Raw genomic sequence first — 21,281 nt, forward strand, 5'->3', positions numbered from 1 at the left:
ATAAGCCCGAGAATAGATTTTTTGGTGATCCGCAAATTGCATGGATCTTTTCTACACAGCAGATGCAGGAGTAGTGCGCGAGATTGTTTTCACGTACTTCCTACATGACTTCCTCCTAGTGTCCAAGAATACCTGATGACATACCACTCTAACCTTACGATACAAATCTAGATGTTCAATTGTGGACCTGCAGTTAAATTTATGCAATGCCTTTCATTGTTTGCTAATAGTATTTTGGCAACCAACATTCCACCACAAAACAGAAGGATGTCTAGAGTTTCCCGATGTTCGTGGGATATAACTATTAGCATTCTTAAGTATCATGATGCAAAAGAGGAAAGTTGATCAAGGACGCCTGCACCACCATCATACTGTGATGGGAAGACTTTATGGTAACCATTCCAATCCACCTTTTCAACAATCCAACTCTGTAGCATTTTTATCACTTTGTAGTCGACACCAAAAAAAATAATAATTGGACTGTGATCACTGCTGTGAAAGTCATCACAAACAGACCAATTAAGAGGAGGGAGTAAACACAGCGAGCAGACAGCGGTTGATGTTGGCCTGGCAGCTCTGCTCTGTAGGCCCGTGATGTTTTGGCGGAACTGGGTGGCTTGTCTTCCTATTTAGCAAACCTCAAGTGTACTAGTGCAGCTACCAAGAGGAGATTATTGCCTCATCTTGAATTCTTCCAAGCGGCTTTCACAACTCTTGTCAAGGGTTTTGAAAATCTTGCCTCAAGGCCTAAAGAAACACTGTAGCTCAGAAACTGGCCCCGGCCCCACTGCAACCTCATAGGTATGCTGAGGTGGTCAGGGACACACATGAAACTAGCCAGTCTGAGGTTGTGTTTGTTAATAGGGCAAAGGGCTCGATTGTGTCCAGCAGTCAGCTGAAGAAAGACCTCCAGGTTGCTCTTCGGGGTGACTGGAAAGGTCTTAAAATCAGAACATTAAAGAGACTGGGGATTAGTTGTGGTAGCAGATGATACAAAGTCCATTCAGGCAAATAGAGATTCCATGGCGGTTAAACGATTGAATGTGAAAATAGACCTGAAGAGAACACACAGGCACCGTATTGCAGTCTATAATATCGACCGTAACCTGACCAAAAAAGATGTCTTGTCCCTCATTAGGAGCAGAAGCTGATTTGGATGAAGCCGCCTTCCAGTGGGATTAGCGGGATTGGGGGAGGTTGGTGGGATTAGCAGGGCTGGTCTTTAAAACGAGTAGGCGTGATACCCAGAAATATCATGGAGCTTTGAGGTAAGTTCTGGTCTCTTTCAAAAATTTACATCTGCAGGCAGACTATTTATTGATTTAGGGGCCTGCCAAGTAAAAGAGTACATAGATGTTGAAAGATGTTTCAAGTGCTGCAGATATGGTCACAGGGTCAAACTTTGTAAGTTTTCCTTGGTGTGTGCCCAATGTGGCGAGGAGGGCCACAAGCAAGACAATTGTTTGCATAGGTTCGAGGCTCCGGCCTGTGCTGTAAGGTTGCACAAGAATCATGAGCACTCAGTTGTCAGTAAGAAGTGTGGTTGTTAGTAAGGGCTGCTGTGCTGTACTTTAAATCCTTAGATGGTAGGTTCAGTCAACTAAATGCCCAGGGTGCTTATGTAGTCCAGGTTCAGTTAGGCGAGATTGTAGCAAGACAGAGCCTCGATGTTGTCCTTTTGCAGCAACCATATGTAATTAGGGGTGATCTCCAAGGCTTTCTCAGCTGGCAAAAGTTTTGTGTAGAGTATAATTGTATGTCTGCTATTCTACGCAGGAAGTCGCTTGATATTGTCTTTATATGGTACATTTCTGATGTGCATCATGTTGTGGTCAGACTTGTTATTCGTGAACAGAACCTTAAAGTTGTTAGTCCATATTACCAATACAGGGATCCCCCACTGAGGAATACCTAGCAAGATGGGATAGGATCTTTCGTATTGTGGGTAATGATCCAATCCTTATTGGTACCAATGTTAATGCGAAGTCTCTTTTCTGGCACAGCGAGATCACTGATCATGGCGGTGGCCTAACTGACAGTTTCATTGCGCAGCACAATTTTGAGATCCTTAATGTTACAAACCAGTTGGCCACTTATGTCGGTACAGTTAACGGACGAGGGGCCTTTTCAGGTACAAATATTGACATCACCATTTGTAGGGACATCCCTGGCAGGGTCCTTGACTGGTCTGTGATCGATGACTGTTCTAGTGATCATCAGTTGATACTATTTGAAATAGTGGATGAGCTCCATGATGGCCATGAGACACTTTCCTGTTTACCGGTGGTGCTTCCTGCATAGGAGGGCTGACTGGCTGAAATTCTCCTCTTTGTGGAGTCCAGACTGGAGATTTTTTCTCGAGACCTTGATGGCCTCGAGAAAATGATGGCAGAAAATTTCACTTCTGCGTTGGTGGCGGCAGTTGAAGCTGCCATTCCTACAGGCGCTAGCTGGGAACATATATCCGGTTGGTGGTCTCAGAATCTGACAGCAATGAAGCAGTCTGTGAATTAACTCAGAAGGGCTGCGCAATGAGAGCCATGCAGCCCTAACTGCAGATTACCGCAGAGCGAGGGCTAGATACTATCATAGCATTAGGTCCTCCAAGCGTAATTCCTGGCACTCTTTTGTAAAGGAGTAAAGGGAATAGAAACCCTTAGGGCGTTGTGTATAGAGTCCTTGAATATCAGTGCAGGAAAGATGTCCTCTTGTCAGCCTTGTCAACCCATAAGGGTGTGGTAATTGATAAGGACCATGTCCTTAACATTTTGCTGAATGATTTGCTCCCAGATGACACTTTGGTTGGTGAGGTTTCATACCACCAGTGTGTCAGGCAGGAAGTCGCGATTTTTGAGACCGACTTACAATCTTCTGAGATCACTGAGGCGGAAGTGCGCCAAGTGATCTTTAATATGGCATGGCACAAGACCGCTGGATATGATTGCATCACAGAGAAGCTCCTCGTCTGAGCGCTTCCAGTAGTCCTTGGTCCTCTTAACTAGAATATATAATTGGTTGCTCTTCGCCGGGCACTTTCTGGTATGTTGGAAGCATGAAGACTTGGTGTTGTTCAAAGGTGGTGACAAAGATCCTTAAGTTAAGGTTCGTAAGACCTTAACTAAAGCATGCCCTCAGAGCAGTGTTCTTAGTTCCTTACTTTGGATCATAAAATTCGATTTGATATTGTGTTTAAGGCTGCCATATGGTTATTGTGTCATCGCTTATGCTGATGACGTACTGCTATTGATAGAAGGGGATTCGCGTGGCGAGGTAGAGTTCCAAGCTGCTCATCCTTGTGAGACACTTCGACTGTGGAGTCTCTAACATAAGATGATTTTCAGTCCAGAGAAAACCACAATGATGTTGCTTAAGGATTGGCTGCTACCCGATGAATCCGGGTCCAGATGGCTGGTCTCCCCATTCGGTACGTTACGACTCAAAAATACCTGGGTGTTATCCTTGATGAGACTTTTTGGTTCAAGGAACATCTACAGTAAGTAGCAAAAAAGGTCGTTTGTGCTTTTCATGGAATCCGTAGTGTCATTCATCCCAATTGGGGGTTGAATTACCATACAATGTGTATCCTTTACAAGGTGTCAGCGGAGCTATTATGCTGTATGCTGCGCCTGTCTGGGCTCACTGTATGGCTTTCAGATACTGCGGGGACATTTTACTGCAGACCCAGCTACTCTTCTTGCTGGCTGTTATAGGCGGTTATAGAACAGTCTCGCGGGAGGCAGTCTGTGTTATAGCCAGAGACAAACCAATAGATATCTTGGCTAATGAATGTAAGGAATGCTGTATTTCCAAGGTAAATAACTTATTGATGTCAGAGGGAAAGCAGGAGATTGAAGACCAGGGCCTTTTGTCTTGGCAGGTCAGATGGGATGAATCCCTCAGAGGTCGCTACACGCATGGTATATTTCCTATAGTGTCTGATTTAGGTGCGATTGGATGGGTCTCTCCCACACAGTTTCTCTCCGTGCATGGTGCCTTTTGGGCAAGTTTGGCTAGGTTTTGTTTGGTGGATTCGAATCAATGCCCAGATTATGGGACTGATGATACAGTGACCACATTCTCTACATCTATCCCCTATACAAGGTTGAATGTTCACAAGCTGTTAGAGAACTTGAGAGCATACATTCCTTTCTGGATCTCCATATTAACTGGATGATCTGCGAGGTGTGGTCTATAGTGGTTGGTTTTCTTTGCCCTCTTGCAGTGTGTAGGTCTGCAGAGGGAGTTTAATTAAGGTACTTGATCGTGGTAGGATCGTGCTAGGGTTGCAGCTTAGGCATTGGGTTTGTTGGAGGTAGGCGCATTGGCATCGTCCTACGGTTATATTGGTATTCTTTGTGATGATTCGATTTCGAGCTTCTACTGGTGGGGGTGGCCACACAGCGCCTGAGTATGTTAACCCGTGCGACCGGGAGTGTGGCTTTCCTCTGCCGGTGGTGGTCCTGGTCATGACTTGATAATGCCATGCAAGACAGCATGATAGGACTGTATAGGGGTGCGAAGTTTGTCCCCGGCTCCTGCACGGACCAGAATGAGGTTGCGATCCCCTCGTTAGGTGACCTAATTGGTTGACTTATTTGGGGTGTAGGTCTGAATCTCTATGTTGCATAAGACATAAGTTTGATTGGTATGAGTGTAGCACTGATTTAACTTTCACTTGTTCACTTTCTGAGGCATTCAGTCACAAACGGTGCTGTCAAATCTGGACTAGGCGTTTGGTTCGCGCTTCCACTGTTTGTCAGTTAGTTTGAGGGAATCATGTTAGGCTGGATGTGAAGATGTCTGTTTAAGGCCTATGTGAAGGCGAAATTTGATTTGTATTTTGCTGATGTAAAAGTCCACCGAGGCATTTAAATCAGTGGCATCCCAACCAAGGCCTGGCTTATGACCCCCAGTAAAGCCCTTCAGGGCTTCGAACAGAGGGGGTTGGTGTGGTGACCGGTAACGTCAAAAGGTGCGTGTCTTCCCCTTATGGGGTTGGGATGGACAATGTACCAGATGATAAGGACGTGAATGTGTGTGACCCATCATTCAGTAACCAAAGGTCCAAGTCTTGTCTCACTCTATTCCATATTTCCTCAAGAGGAGCAGAAAGATGAGCCCCAGAAAATATGGTGAGCATTGAAGTCTCCTATTATTAATGAAGGCAATGGGATTTTTATGAGGAGATTTGACAGTTCTAGACCATTGAACTCAAGAGTTCAGAGAGAGATACAAATTGCAAATATGCAATTTGAAGGGTCCTAAAAGGTGGGAGCTCAGCAGATAGTACAAATTTAGAAGATTTTTAATTATTTATATATAGTTCAATATTCCCCTGTGTCTCTCCACCAATTTTTATTTAAAATGTTGGAAAAAATCAAGAATGTACTTATAAAAAGATATGATAGCAATGTATTCTAAAATAATAAAGAATGGAATCTTTATCAACAAAAAATTATGCCAGTTATGTAAAACAATCATTTTCCATTAACATAATTTTTTTGGTTAAATACTTATTCTATTTTTATGTATTAAAAATAGAATTCTCAAAAAACTTCATGCAAATTGGTAAGTATTTTATACACTTTGATGGGATTAAATAATACTGTAATCTACAGAAAATATTAGCTGCATCAGCTCTAAAAAATGAAAAATGCATGTAATCAGCATATAATTTATAAGATCATTGACCTGAAAAAATAATTATACTAATTATACAAGATAAATAATATTTTATTTTTAAAATATTACAGAGCAAAACCTTGTATACAAAATTAAAAATACAAAAAATCCGATTAAAAAAAAAAAAAAATTATGTGGTTATATATTATATGGTTCACATACCACAGTTTCTGAACTGCATTATCAGTTAAGAACCAATTTAAAAAAAATGCTTTTCAAGTTTTGTACTTGAATGTACAAGTAATAATAAAACCACACACAATCATTATAATACACATCAATAAAATATTTAAAAAGATAATTAAATGAAGATGAATAATAATACATACGCCCTGGCTGCTCGGTGACCTTCCCTCATTGAAAACCTTCTTCTAGGTCTTGGTACAACTCTGCCAGATGCATCACAACATGTTACATTTATTAACTCACCTGGATAAAAATAAAAAAACTATGATTACTCTACAATCCCTCAAAAGATTGACATACTCAGTATTGAGGTTTGTTTGTATATGGGTAGATGGCCAGTGAAAACAGAGGTCATTATAGCAGAGGCAACTATTTTTACATATAAATAAAAAAAAACATGATAAATATGTGACTACAGTTTGTGTAAAAAGTTTCAGAACATCAGGTGACAGAACATTGAGGGTCTATGCTTCGTCAAGTCATAGCACAATAAGCTTAAAATTAAATTTCTTATAGATGAAGATCATTTGCAGATAGTGCAAAACAAATTAGTTTATTCTTGTGAACACAACCTGTGAAGTAAAAAAACAAACTAAAACAACGATTCAGTATTAGTTATTAACATTTCTAGTAGTACATGTTGCAGCAATTTTATATAAAGAATTAGGGAGATTTTTCATTCTTTTCAGCCAAATACTCTTTTTTTGCAACATACAAGTGTTTTTCAATAATGAGAATAAAATAAAGAATTAAATTTGTTAAAAGTAAACAACCTTAGAGTACTATTTATGAGCTGTGTACATGCAACATGTTATTGTTCCCATTTCAATAAAGTAAAATTTTGGCAACAATGAATAAAACTACACAGACAAAATATTATGAAACAGCAAGCTGGATTTTCACAAATAAAACCCATAATTTAGAGGAAATTCAAGTGCTTATATAAGTATGTGGACTATACGTCTTGTGTAAACTACATGTATTTAAGCATTAATAATTATTACTTATAATGAATAGCATATAATTAATACATACGTTGGTGTATATTGCTGAGGTAGACTATATATGGTAAATCGTTAATAATGCATATAGTTAGAGTGCCGGTAGAATTAAGAGGATGAGCACGTTTAATGTTGATAGTCTGCACCCAATCACCAGTACCAGCATTGAAAACATCTACATGTGTCTCACTATACACAAGCAAATGACCATCGCAGTAACCTAAAAAAAAAATTATGACAAAATGAATAATAACAATCATAGTAATAAAAGGAAAATCTGCTCAAAAGGAAATCAAACACTATAAGTACTTGAATGACTCAACTTTTCAATGGTACTATGTGATTGGTGTTGCTTGGTAACACACTTTCAGTTAGATTATACAGCTTAGTTTACAACTGACTGCTAAATTAATGAAGTGGTGTTGAATGTTTTTCAGTAAAAAAAAATTACAATTTTTGGGAGCAATATACATGTATAAAAATATTAGCTTCAAATTACAAATCTTAAAATTTTATAAGTATATCATTAAAAGGAATACATGAACTGTAAAAAATCTTACGATTGATTCTGTTTTTCAAAACTGGCAGAAATTGTGTTAAAAATTATGCCAAATCAGAATGGTCAGTAACAGCATTGGCTGACCATCGATTTGAAAGAGAGGGTGGTTGAGTGGGTGGGAAAGAGGAAGTATATTGTTGATTTTATCTCAGAAAGTCAGAATCTAGATTAACAGGTAAACTGTAGTTTAATAGTTAATAATATTGTTATTTGCAGTGAAATCTCCTTATTTGCGCTTCCTCTATTCGAGATTTTGTTATTTGCGGTGTAACATTTTGCGATGTCTTTTCTATATTTGCGGCTAAAATTTTCCGTATTCACGTACATTACATTATGTAGTGACATTAAAATATAAAAATGTTAAAAGATTTAATGGCACAAAGTATGAATGTGATGAGATACATGATATGATCCCTGGAAAACAGTTAAATGTTAAAACACTTACCAAAGGCATTAAACTACCCCATGATCTTATCCAGTTTTTTATAGATCCATCTTTGAATAGAAGCCATGCAAGAATACACAGAACCTCACATAGATTTAGAAACAAGAATGAGACAAGGAAAAATTACAAATTTTGTAAATGTAATCCGAAATACTGTAGGTTAGTTTTGTAAATTTCCTTTATAATAATTTTAATTTTAGAGTACGTAGAACTGTTTTTTTGACTTTTTAAGCTGATGAGTATGATTTAAACATGTAATATCGTTTTCTAATACAGTATATACTGTAGTGAGTTTTTAAATCAAACAGTTCAGTAAGTGCTTACAAGTAAATTAGGAAATATACTATATTTTATTAAATATTTTTTGTGTAATGTACCTATGTACTGTACTAAACCAGTGCTTATAATTAATGTTTCCATCTGTATTTCATCAATAACATCACACTAAGTATGCACGATTTTTTCTTTCATTTTACATAGAACGTAACCATTCTTCCTTAATTGAGTATTAGTTCCGTTCTATAATCACAGTTTTCTGTATTCGCGGCATTTTTACGGTCTCTGACCCCCACAAATAAGAAGATTTTACTGTATAATTCTGTTAATACTATATAATAATTTTTATATTTTGTACACTTCAATAATTAAAAAAATATTTTTAAGGAGATGCAGATGAATTAATTCATTATCATTGCTGATGATGTAATGATCTGGGATATAAATATTGAAGTAACATCAATTGGATGTAAAAGAGTACAAATGAAGTGGCATGGTTTAAAAAGTTATAATGAATTATTTAAAAGAAAAATTAAGTACTGAGAGATATCTAAAGCTTGAAAGAACACAAAGAGAATACTATGATACAATTCATCTGTTATTTGTTCCTCAGTGAAAAAAACTTTATCCTACCCATGCATTCATTTACTTAGCTCAGATTATGTACAGATTTCTTTTTGTTTCCAAGGGTGAAATCTACTGTACAAGATCAGCACACAGTATAATCAAAGAACCAACACTACTCAAGAAAGAGCATATATGTATGCAATTTCCGTAATATGTATTTACAAACAGTTAAGCATACCAATTTGCAGATTGACTTTAACAAATTCAAATAAAAGATTTTACAAATTTTGATTTCTTTTTTGACAATCCCTAATGTTTTTGTCATTTATTCTATTAAACACAGTTTTCTCAACAGAGTGCCTAAACATTTTAAAACTTACCACATATAGCGAATTCCAGCCTGAATTATAATTAGTTTAAATAAAATGGGTTGAAGAAGGGATAACTTTAATAGAAATTACACAGTCTATAAACTCAAACCAACACATACAAACTAAATGACTACTTGAAAAATATGGGATTACATAAAAAACTGACTGGGAAGAGTAAGAAATAGTTTTATATTTAAAATGTTAAGTGAAACTCAACAAGGAGGACTAACTGAATTGATGGAGAGTAAGCTTTGCTGCTGGAAATGTACAAAGAGAACAGATGGCAACAGAATGATGTACAAAAATTAGTTTATTTATTGAAATTTGAAATCACTCGCTTATTACACCTAAAACAAACATAACTACTGTAGAAGCTGTAAAAATCTGGACTATACCATTCATCACTGGATGAAAGAGATATTCCCCCACTTTATTTCTGTCATTATCCATCCAGTAGCCATTAAGAAAATGGAATTAGCTAATCTATAACACTGGCTACCCCATGCCTTTAGCATTTTATACTTTATTTAAAATGATTTGCCTCGATTTCTAGAAGCCAAAACTTCCATTAAAAATGAGATAATCTGCTGCCTATGAAAATAAAAACAATTAATTAATTTTAAAACTAAAAACAGGTTTATATGAAATAAACAGTTTAAAACGTACTATTATACAATAATAATTACAAAATTTGATGTGGACACCAAATGAGTTCCTTTATGCCAATTAAATTACATATATACATTTTTTTTAATTAAAAGTATATAACATTTTATTTCATTAATAACTTCTGATATTTCTTCATATTTTTTTTTCTTTTATTGTTGTTATTGAATTATTATTTATTATAAAAATTTGTTTACAATCAGAGATTAATAATTATTAATAAATCAATATATTTAAAATAAAATGTTAAAAAGAAAAAAGGGATGAAGTCTGATTTGAACTAATGTGCCTTCCCCATTTAAGATTCAAATATTTCATTAATTAAAATTTTATTTGGCTAAAACTGGAACCAATGAAAATACGTACCACTTATGATATACCGTTGAAAAGCACTCAATGAGGGTTTATTACTGCAGTTAAGAAAAAGTCCAAATAAAATCCAAACTTTTTTGCATTTTGGGCATATTTGGACACTTTTGGTTCAGTTGATTGCAATAAAAAGGGGAAGTGCACAAATAGATGTTACAACAGTCCTAAATCCAAAATTTCAACATTCTACGGCTAATTGTTTTTGAGTTATGTGAGATATATATGTACGTATATACAGGCATCATGCCGAAACTAGTCAAATTGGATTCAGGGATGGTCAAAATGGATATTCTGTTGAAATCTGAAAACCAAAATTTTTCAGAATCACAATACTTCCTCCTTTACTTTTAATGAGGAAGTAACAAATAAAACCTAAGTGAACTGCACAAAAGTGGCATAACAATCTGATTACTTCATAGGTATTCAAATTATCTGAATTTATAAATTGGAAACAATCTGTAAGAAACAGCGATAAAATTATACAAACTGAGTCACCCTATATTCCCACTTTATTCATCTCTAGTTAAATGGAATAAAAAAATTTCATAAAAAAAATACTTCCAATTTTTCAGCTAAATAATAAAGGAAACAGATACTTACTAACTGCTGTAGGTATGGCGGGATACATTAGCTCAGAGTCTCTTGACTTTCGACCCTGAGCATCAACATAAACACCAAGCGACTGGAAGACAAGAAGGAATTCACCACGAGGTAATTCAACAGCTCTTAGTGCATCAACTGCACTGTAAGATAAGAATCCCATTAGTTGATTGTCTGGATGGACCAGTGCTAAACAAACAAAACAATTTAATTTACATATTAAATGTACGCTCAAAAAATAAAATAAAATTTAGTTGCTGAGGATCTTTATAGTAAGGTGCTGAAAAAGATAATCAATTATTGTAAGAAACTTACAATCTTTTAACAGTTAACTACTTCCTTGACTTCTTTTTGGCTCTTTACCTTTTTTAACAATAGGAACACTGGAAGAACTTTTATTAACTTAACACTGACTTCTCAAACTTTATATAATTTTATGTTTCCCTTAGTCGCTTCCATTACTTAATCTACTGGCTTATGGTCTAATGAAGAAACTGAAATAAACAATACTGGTTCTAACCAACTGCTCTTGAGCATATTAAAGTTGCATCCAGATTTTAGCTCCTTCAAAGGTTATCTCATATTTCTGACAATTAGCAATTTTCTACAACACATTTATTTCTATTTGGAGATGAAGATACTGATAAAATAACTTATTAATTTCTAAAGTTGTTTTGTTAATTCCTCAAAACTGTGTTCATAGTACAATGGTGAATCAAATTTAAATGGTAATTTTGCTCTTCTATGGTGCATGCAGTTCCGAGCTGGATAGTGAAATGGGGGGTTTTAATGTTCAGCATGTTAGAGAGGGGGAACAAGCCTGGTCATCTCCTCCATTCTGTTTTGTCATCAGTACAGTCATGTGTGGGCAAGAGGTTCTGTCATCTGTTGCACAATGTATAATCGTAAAGTTAAAGTAATGAAGCGTTAAACCCACAGAAATTTTAACTCATTTAAAGGTACAGTTTGAGAACGTTTCACTGTTCCAGAACTGAGTGTATATGTGGGCCAGACAATTTAAGGGTGATGAGGAAGTGTAGATAATGAAAGTCATGATCAATATCCAAGGTCAAGTCTCACAGCTGACAACATCCATGCTGTTTAAGAGCTTATTAAACAAACGTGATCGCCAGTTTACTGTAGAAGAAATTGCATTAGAAGTCAGTATCAGCTATGGGAGTGCTCAATTCACTACCATTGATCATCTTACTTTAGAAAAATATAAAACGTAAATCATAAAGAAGTCAGGTTGGAGATCTGTGAGACTTCTGAATTGATTTCGGCAAGAGGATGATTTTTTGAGGTGCATCATCTTATGTGATGAAACATGGATCAATCATTATACTCTGGAGTCAAAAATGGCAAGTAAAGAGTGGTGAAGAAAGAATGAGGGCTGCCCAGTGAAGGCCAAAACCCACCTATCTTCTGGAAAAGTTCTTGCAATGATCTTTTTTGACTCAAGGGAAGTTTCACTCATTGATTTTCTCTATAATCAACAAATGGTGAATGCAGCTTACTATTGCCAGCTGCTACAGTTAACAACAGCTGCCTACCGAAACAAAAGATGGGGTAAGCCAATCAGACATGTCATCCTTCTCCATTACAATGCCATGCTGTACACTGCAATTTTGACAAGGGATAAATTGGAAAAAAATGCACTGGGAAACCCTCAACCACCCTGCCTACAGCCCAGATTTGTCTCCCTGTAGCTATTTTTTGTTTGCGCCCTTGACAGAATCGCTTGGAGGTGAGCAATTCAAAAATAATGAAGGCATCGAGGAGCGCGTGCACAATTGGTTGAACACTTGTCCTCAAACTTTTTATGAACAAGGAATATTTTAGCTTCCAAATCATTGGCAAAAGTATGTACATCGTAGAGGAGCCTATATAAAGAAATGATGAAGGTACAAATTTAGTATATTATTAATCAATGCCGGTGTGGGGAGTTGGCAGTTATCTCCATCAGGTGCATCCCATGCAAATCGGGAACTCCTACCAGTTTTGCAAGAGTAAAGTCAGAGGGTGGTGGGGAAATAAAATACCCATTGTAGAAATACCTGCCTCTCCCTAGGTTATTCCCCCCTTGGGAGGATTTAATGAGTAGATGGCAGATTGATGGTCCAAGCCATCAACCTGGGTAGTACTCTACACCATGTCTAAGGATATGGTGATCAGGTTCTTTTATCCTGGTTATCCTTCTATCCTAAATTTTCCAAATCGATAGGGTCATGAATGGTCAACAACCCTGAAGGTAGAAGAGGATTTTCCAATGGCAGAGAGGGTGGAAGAGCCTAGAGCGGCATCTCGAATAAACTACCTTGCACATTTGTAGGCGGCAAGGTAATTTAACCTGTGCAGTGCTTATAACATGACCAGGATATTAATCAAATTACTGGCAACCATATACAAGCCTCAGAATAGAGGACAGAATCAACAGTAAATAATCGGAAACATCATAAAAATAAGAAATTTTGAATAATAGATATACTACAATTAGGTACATGGAATGTCAGGGGAATAATTGATAAAATTGATTTATTGGATAGAGCTTTACTAGAAAACATAATAGAAATAGCATTAATAACAAAAAAATAAAGAAACTGGTATGTAGTAATGACTATGATATACATTAATTTATAGTGAAGTTCTGCAAAATGAAAGGGCTAAATCAGGAGTGGCAATAGTGGTTAATAAGAAGTTGAAAAGGCAAATAGATTCGTATAAATAGATAAATGACAGGATTATACTACTAAGATGAAGAATACAGAGAGGATATATATCCTTTATATGTGTACATGCTTCGAAACAAGGGAAGACAGATGAAACAAAGTAATTTTATAAGTTGCAGGACACACTGGACCAATTTAACAAAAAGGACTTTATAATAATAGGAGGAGACCTTAACACTCATGTTGGAAATGTACCATTGGAAGGGATAATTGGTTCGAATGGTGAGGGAAGTGTGAATCATAATGGAAAACAGTTAAGGGACTCTGCAGGGTTTAATAGTATGAGAATAATGAATTCCTACTTTAAGCACAACAGAATCCTAAAATAACATGGGCAGCTAGAGGTCAAGTATCTGTAATAGACTTAATAGCAAATCAGAAGATGGCAGAACTGTTTAGACACAAGAGTTCTTAGAGGAGCTAAAGTAGGAACAGAACACTAAGAACAAAAATTAATACCAAAGTGTGCTGGGTTAAGACCCAAGAGGAAGAATACAAACTTAAAATACAAGATCCACCTCCTTGAAGAAAAGTCAGTAAATAGAAGAAATCATCCATAACAATAGAATTATTTAAGTTATGATATTAACAAAGAATGGAATAACATAAAGGGAATATTAAATAGAATGGCATATGAAGCCCATGGGTATTGGCAAAAAAAGGATTAATTTTTGGAATGAAGAGATGGAAGAAACCATTAAGAAAAAAAAGAAGCATATATGAGGTGGCTCATGACGAAAGATGAAGAATACAGAAAAGAATTCAACAGACAAAGAAACATCACTAAGAGGATTTGCCGGGAACAACAAAATAAGAAATGGAACTCTTTTATAACAACACTGGAAAATGACATCTATGGGCTATGAGAGGGATCTTGCAAAAATAGAAGCTGTAGAACCAGGAAAATTCTTAGAATATTTTCAACAACCATGGATGATTAATGAACAGAATGATGAAGATGAGAGAGATAATAGAGAATATGGAGAAGTGAACAGGCTGGATACGTCATAATTGCAGAAGGCTTTGAAGGAAAACAAAAACAGAAAGGCTGCTGGACATGATGGAATTGTGGTAGAGTTATTAAAATATGCTTTTAGTGATGTAAAGCAAAGATATTTACATTTATTAAATATGTGCTGGGTAAGGAAGGTCATCCCAGATGAATGGAGAGTGGCTACTATTGTATTCATCTTTAAAAAAGGAGAAAAATATGAATGCAAAAACTATAGAGGAATAAGCCTGTTACCTTCCAGATATAAAATATTCTCAAGAATTATAACACAAAGACTTAAAATTAAAAATATAGCAGAAACGATTCTAAGAGAGGAACAAAATGGTTTAAGAAAGGGTAAAAATCATACATAATATATTTGCATTGAAGCAGCTAATAGAAAAACATCAGGAATTCAAGAGGGAAATGCATATATTATATGTAGATTTAGAGAAACCATTTGGCAAAGTAATATGAGAAAAAAGTTATGCGTTATTAAAAGAGTTATTAAACAAGCGAGGAATTCCAAAACAACTCATAGGCATCATACAAGAAATGTTAGAGGCACCCAGCCAGATAGCCAGTTTAGGAGAAGGAAATAATAGAATTAGGATAAATTTAGGAGTTCGACAAGGCTGCAGTATGTTGCCAATACTGTTTAACATTTACACAGACAATCTTCTGCAGAAATGTATAGATGGCATGCCAGATTATACATATTCTAAACAATTTGTTATATCCACGTTATTTGCAGATTATCTAGTAATTATTGCCAACTCTGAAGATCAACTACAGAAGGCCTTCTTTAAATCGAATAAAGTAGCAAAAAATATAACATTAAAGTATCCTCACATCAAAAATCACACACAACAGGGAGAAATCATAGAACAAGTGTCACAGGTAAATTATTTAGGATGTAAAGTTTCAGTCTGGGATGAATCAGATCTTCCAAGTAAAATTGAGAAATTTAATAATTATAATGGTACCACAAACAGAGTTTTGAGAAATAAAGTTCAGAAAGAAACCCTACAAAAATTCTATATAACAGCATCAATCACAGCAATTCTCTAATGGAGCAGAAATCTGGTGTCTTACAAAACAAATGGAAAAAAGAATTCAGGCACCAGAAATGAGATTTTTAAGAAATATCACAGGTTACCACTTGTCAGATTGGAAGAGGAACAATGACATCAGAAATGAATTAAATATCTATAACATTATAAGTGAATCAAAATGTACAGACTAAATTGGACAAGCCATGTTGAAAGAATGGCAGAAGAGAGAATACCTAAACTGCTTTAAAAGTATAAGCCAATAGGACGCAGAGATTTAGGATGTCCAAGGAAAAGATGGAAAGATCAGCTTGGTAATCATAACTGGAGGAAACCCAAACATGAGAAAGAAGATTAATCAATAAATTTATAAAAAAAAAATTACTGTTTATATTTGATTCATCCCCGTATATTACATTGTTCTTGACTGCAGTATTGTTTTATATTTACTATTTAAGTCAATGCTTGTTGATACAAGTCAAGTTGACTCATGGTAAAATTTTTATTTTTTTCAGAAAAGGCTGCAATCATTAATGAAGTAGAAGACTAAAAAAAAGTAATTAGACTGAATTCCTCAATATATTTATTTAAGAGTATTTTTAATGTTTATGAAATTATTCATTTCATAAAATAAGTTAACATATCTAATTTTTTAAATATAATCTTTGAGTAAATTAATCACAATGAGTTTTTACTTATATTTATATTTTTTATTCTAATATAAAAATAAAATTTTGTTTTATTAAATGAAATAAACTTAAAATTAATGACGTAATAGAGTATCATTTATTGTTCTGAATAAGGTTCCAATGACATCTCTAAGTAGGCAATAGAAAGATGCCATAATATACAAACTATCAAAAATGACAGTTTCATTTTTTGTCATTAGTCAATTTTTTTTATATATATTCATTAATATAAGTAAACAAAAATTAAAGTACAGATGAATTAGCTATACCACCTAGAAGCATGAGTAATTAATAAAACATAATGAAAAAATCCAGAATAAGCTTGACTTTTTTTTGGTCCACAAATGATTCAAGATGAATATGTGAAAGATAATGAAGGGATTCAGACATTCCTAAAGAAATGTTAGTTGTGAATAACTATGAAACATCAGAATTAAAATAATTTATAATTTCGAAAGATAAAATTAAGTGTATACTAACAGATGGGATGGTGATCTCCAGTGATGCTGTAGAGACTAAAACCAGACTGGTAACCGATGCACAGCCGACCCTCACTCATTATATGAAGTGTTTGAGCCTGAGTTGGTAACATAACCTCTCTTAATCGTTTATGCCTAGATTTGGTTCTTGTTATTTCATAAATTATCACTTGTGATGTGTTCTGTAAAAAATAATTATTGGTAAGTGGCATTAATTAAATAATTTCTTAAAAAATTAAAAGAATCAATAAATTAAATACAAAAGTCAAACACCTTTTACTGTTATTACAAAATTTAGTTCATAAAAAAAATTAGTGCAAATTTTTTATAGGGCAATTTACCCAAATCTTACAACATACTCATTAATAATCATCTGTGACCAAGTGGCCACGAGATATGGTACAAAAATTACATTTTTTATTCCTACACACAAGCTTCACGTTTATGTTGTGGATTAATTCACAAAAAAAACTACAATTTCCATTTTCAAAAGCAGTTACTTTTTTTCAAAAAAGTACACAAATAATTCTCTTAAGTAAGTAATAAAATTGCAAATGTCTAAACAGAAAAATTAAATACAAACTTTAAACTACTACAGAATATTTAAAGTCCAATGACAATAACATTAAATTTTATTTGTCAATAAAAACAATTAATTGGAATAAATAAGGTTACTAATTATTTAACTTTATACTGACTATACCCTTTGTACAGTAGATAACAAGAATGGCGTGAATTTGTTTTCAGAAATGAAAATTTAAACTCAATCTAGAAAGTAAAATTTAATTAAAATCTGTGTTTTCATGATTTAAGTTATAACATTTTTTTTAAGTTTCATAAAGGTAGGTTTAACTCCGAGAATTTGAAACTGTGATGTTACACCAACCCAGTTCTGCTTGTACTCAAGAAGGCAATATTTTAACATATAATAATGCCTTTATTAACATTACTTATACTGGTATTATAACTATTCTATTAATTCTTTAGTAAGTATGCTAACTAGCAGATAATAAAATCTATTCTTTTACTAAATACCCAATTCTGTAACGACTTTATTTTTATTTTATCCATGCAGTAACAATGAAAAAAAAATTCATTTAAGTCAGAAAGATAATCTGAAATCTCAGGATGAATTTAGCTGCTGATCTGCACAACTGTATAATTAGTGGGCATACACTGATATAACCTGACTTTGCCTACAGTGTAGAATTCTTAACATAAAATAATGAAGACATATATTTTAAGAGCAGTAAGAGATTTAAGCAAAGGCACCTCATCTAGGGCAATCAATCTGCAGATAGCAAATGTCTCTAGTGGAGAGCCCACAGGCAGAAATATTCTCATGTTGATTTTTGCCTTACACAATTTTTTCATATTTGATCAACCAATTCCTAATTTAAATTAATATATTTTTCACTTCCTAATAAGCAAATTAAACTAATTGTGATGAATAAGATGATAGCACAATATGTTATATCAGTACCTGTCTTTTGATGGCAACACATAGGCAGTAGCCAAGTTGAGGTGATCTTCTCATTACACCAGTAACAAAAGTAATACAACCTTTTGTTTCAGCTACTTTAATCCATTCAACATCATCACCATCCAGTGCTCTAACTGGTATCAAACGTAGATGACGCTGTTTTCCAGATAAAAGAACTATTAATTGTTCTTCAACCACATATTCAAGCTGGAACACCTTCTTACCCTCACCTACTCGTGCTATTTCTGTTAATAAAACAAATATAACATGTAATGAGAAATAACTACAGTAATGTCTTTTTTTTTGTTATAAAATTAAGTAATGTAGTTTTATAAATAATATATAAAAAAATATTTTGTCCTAAAAATGGAAGAGTTTATTAATTACATGATTGATCGATTGATTTTGGATTGTGATTGAAATTCCAAACTATCTGAAAATGAAGAGCAGCAATTTTGTCTAAATTACATAAACATGATATAATTACTGAATTTTAATAAGAAAGTGAGGTGTCTTGAGATATTGAAACTGTTACAGGTGGAAAGAGTTTCTTGCAACTTACCACAAAAATAGTTTAACTGCTTTTAACATTTTTTAGTCTGTTACTTACACTATAACTTAAAAATCACTGATCCCATTTTAATGAAACATTCATATAAAAAGCTTGATTTAAAAGTTACACATGGGATACCACCTAATATACCATACTTTTGTCAAAAACGTTTTTGAGTTCTTTGATTCAGGCTCTGTCCTTTTGGTGAAGAATTGTTCTCTACCATTTTTTCTATTACTTAATAGTCAAAAAAATGTGTAGGGACAATAGTTAATACAATTTTGGATAAATTGAATAGAAAATTGTTTCTAATTTTATAAAAAATTACCAAGGAGGGGCTCCTCCTATCCTCTAAAAAAAATTTGGTTTAGTTATTTTTTGCATTTTTACTTGTATACTACATTACAATTTTTATTACCACTTTATAAGTCAATTTTATATGTATATTATATATTGTTTACTTTTTCTGAGTGTATTTTAAAGTATTTCCTACATTCCTATTCTTACATTCTTATTTCCACATTCATTTGTACATCAGTGCCACAACTGTAATGGAAGTAGGTCATCCAAATTATTACTGAAAATAAGATGGGTATTATCAATAATAACATAATTCTTATAATAATATATTATAGTAATTATTATAAAAATAACTAAAATTTTAGTAAATAAAAAATAAATTTTGTAAACAAATTTTACTTAATTTGTCAAGATTCTCACATTTAATTTTTTTTAATTGTAAATTTGCTAATGCAATTTTTTTATTTTATAATGTAATAAAATATTACAGTAAAAAAAATTTTGTATGAATTTTTTTCCAAAATTTCTAGCAAAAAAAAAAAATCTGGGTCCCATTTTATTTTTCAGTGAATCTCGTGGTGGTTTGGAGCCTAAAGTAGTCATTCCCATGAAAATTCAATGAGTGGAAGAACTGATCCTTGATAATTGATGGATTAACTTGTCAGCAAATTGCAAAAGCAATAAATGTGTCTGTGGAAACCGTGAACAAAATCATTCATGATCATCTGTCGTTTCGTATGGTTAGTGCATGTTGGGTACCAAGGCAGCTTTTTGCTTTTGACTGGCAAAGAGCAAATCTGGAAAGTTAAAGTAATGTTTTGACAACAAAGGTCAGCTTTTTCTCTATTTTATTATTATTCTTATTTTTTTACGGAATGCAGGAAAATGATTCTCTTATAAGAAAACATTTAAATTAAATTTCACACTTAATATAAAATCTGTTTAATGTATTATAAGTTAATAAAATGCAAAATTGGGTACTGTCTTACACACTTGTTTATAGGGGCCTAAAACTTAATACAAATAAAATCTGATGCACACAAATACAAATACTTAAGTAGTACCTTTAACTTGTACAAGTACTAAGTATAACCTAATTTGGTGTTGTAATGATTATACATTTTTAAGATGCTTATATATATTACTGCATACATAATATGTTGATCAAATCAAAATCAATTTATTTATATATAGATAATCAAATTCTTTTTTAGTTTAGCCTCCAGAATCGCCATTAAGGTATTACTTCAGAGGATAAATAAGGATGATATGTATGAATGTATATGAAGTGTAGTCTTCAATTCCTGAGAATGACAGTAATTTGATTGGTTTAATGGTATTGTAGACTACAAGTCAAAAAATTCAACAAAATAATTAACTGTTCTATTTTAAAAAATCTAATATTTCTGTTTTTTACCACATCGATCCAGGTCAAGACAGAAGAGTCCCTCCTCTGTACCAATGACTAGACGATCTGGATCGACAACAGCACCACAAGAAGCATTTTTTATAAATGCTAAAGTGTTATTTAATAACTCTTTAGCTCTAAAAACCTAAAATAAGAAAAACAATTGAATAATTACATAAATACATACACAATCATAAAATTTCATGATAAAATTGAAAATAATTTTACAGTAAATTTATTACTTTATTCATAGAATATAATATTATAAGAGGGGTGTTCACGTCAATCCGAGACTTTTGTTAGACTAGAGTGTAAATGGAAATCCCAGCACATTCTGTTGGTTGTACACATAAGGTACAAGTGTCAGCTAATATTGCATGACGTGCTGGTGCGAAGCAATGTTAAACAACAGTCAGTTGTAAAGAACATGACTCCAATATACTGAATGGATATGTAGGACAGCACATTGTTATGAAATTTCTTGTGAATGAAGGCGTAAAACCCAATGAGATTTATTCGCGATTCCTTGCACAGTATGGTGATTAGACTCTTAATTGCAGTAAAACATTTGAGTGGTGCAAACATTTAAAGAAGGCCATACATTCGTGAATGACAATCCGGTGATCTGTACATCAGTGAATCTCGAGGTGGTTTGGAGTCTAAAGTAGTCATTCCCATGAAAATTCAATGATTGGAAGAACTGATCCTTGATAATTGATGGTTAACTTGTCAGCAAATTGCAAAAGCAATAAATGTGTCTGTGGAAACCGTGAACAAAGTCATTCATGATCATCTGACGTTTAGTATGGTTAGTGCATGTTGGGTACCAAGGCAGCTTTTTACTTTTGACTGGCAAAGAGCGAATCTGGAAGGTT

General features: G+C 33.9%; 1 protein-coding gene across 4 annotated transcripts in view; it reads right to left on the reverse strand.

Annotated features, from left to right (window-relative positions):
- Positions 1-21,281, reverse strand: part of gek (serine/threonine-protein kinase gek) — a 215,917-nt gene that overhangs the window by 13,051 nt on the left and 181,585 nt on the right. For all 4 annotated transcript variants that reach the window (XM_075356769.1, XM_075356771.1, XM_075356770.1 and 1 more), the window contains 6 exons: positions 20,416-20,551; positions 18,146-18,390; positions 16,664-16,844; positions 10,723-10,911; positions 6,904-7,089; positions 6,012-6,111 (listed from right to left, as the gene is read on the reverse strand). In XM_075356769.1, the coding sequence (XP_075212884.1) occupies positions 6,012-6,111; positions 6,904-7,089; positions 10,723-10,911; positions 16,664-16,844; positions 18,146-18,390; positions 20,416-20,551 (1,037 nt within the window). The remainder of the gene's footprint in view (positions 1-6,011; positions 6,112-6,903; positions 7,090-10,722; positions 10,912-16,663; positions 16,845-18,145; positions 18,391-20,415; positions 20,552-21,281) is intronic.

This window comes from Lycorma delicatula, chromosome 2 (assembly GCF_047948215.1).
Source record: "Lycorma delicatula isolate Av1 chromosome 2, ASM4794821v1, whole genome shotgun sequence".
Taxonomy (NCBI): Eukaryota; Metazoa; Arthropoda; class Insecta; order Hemiptera; family Fulgoridae; genus Lycorma; species Lycorma delicatula.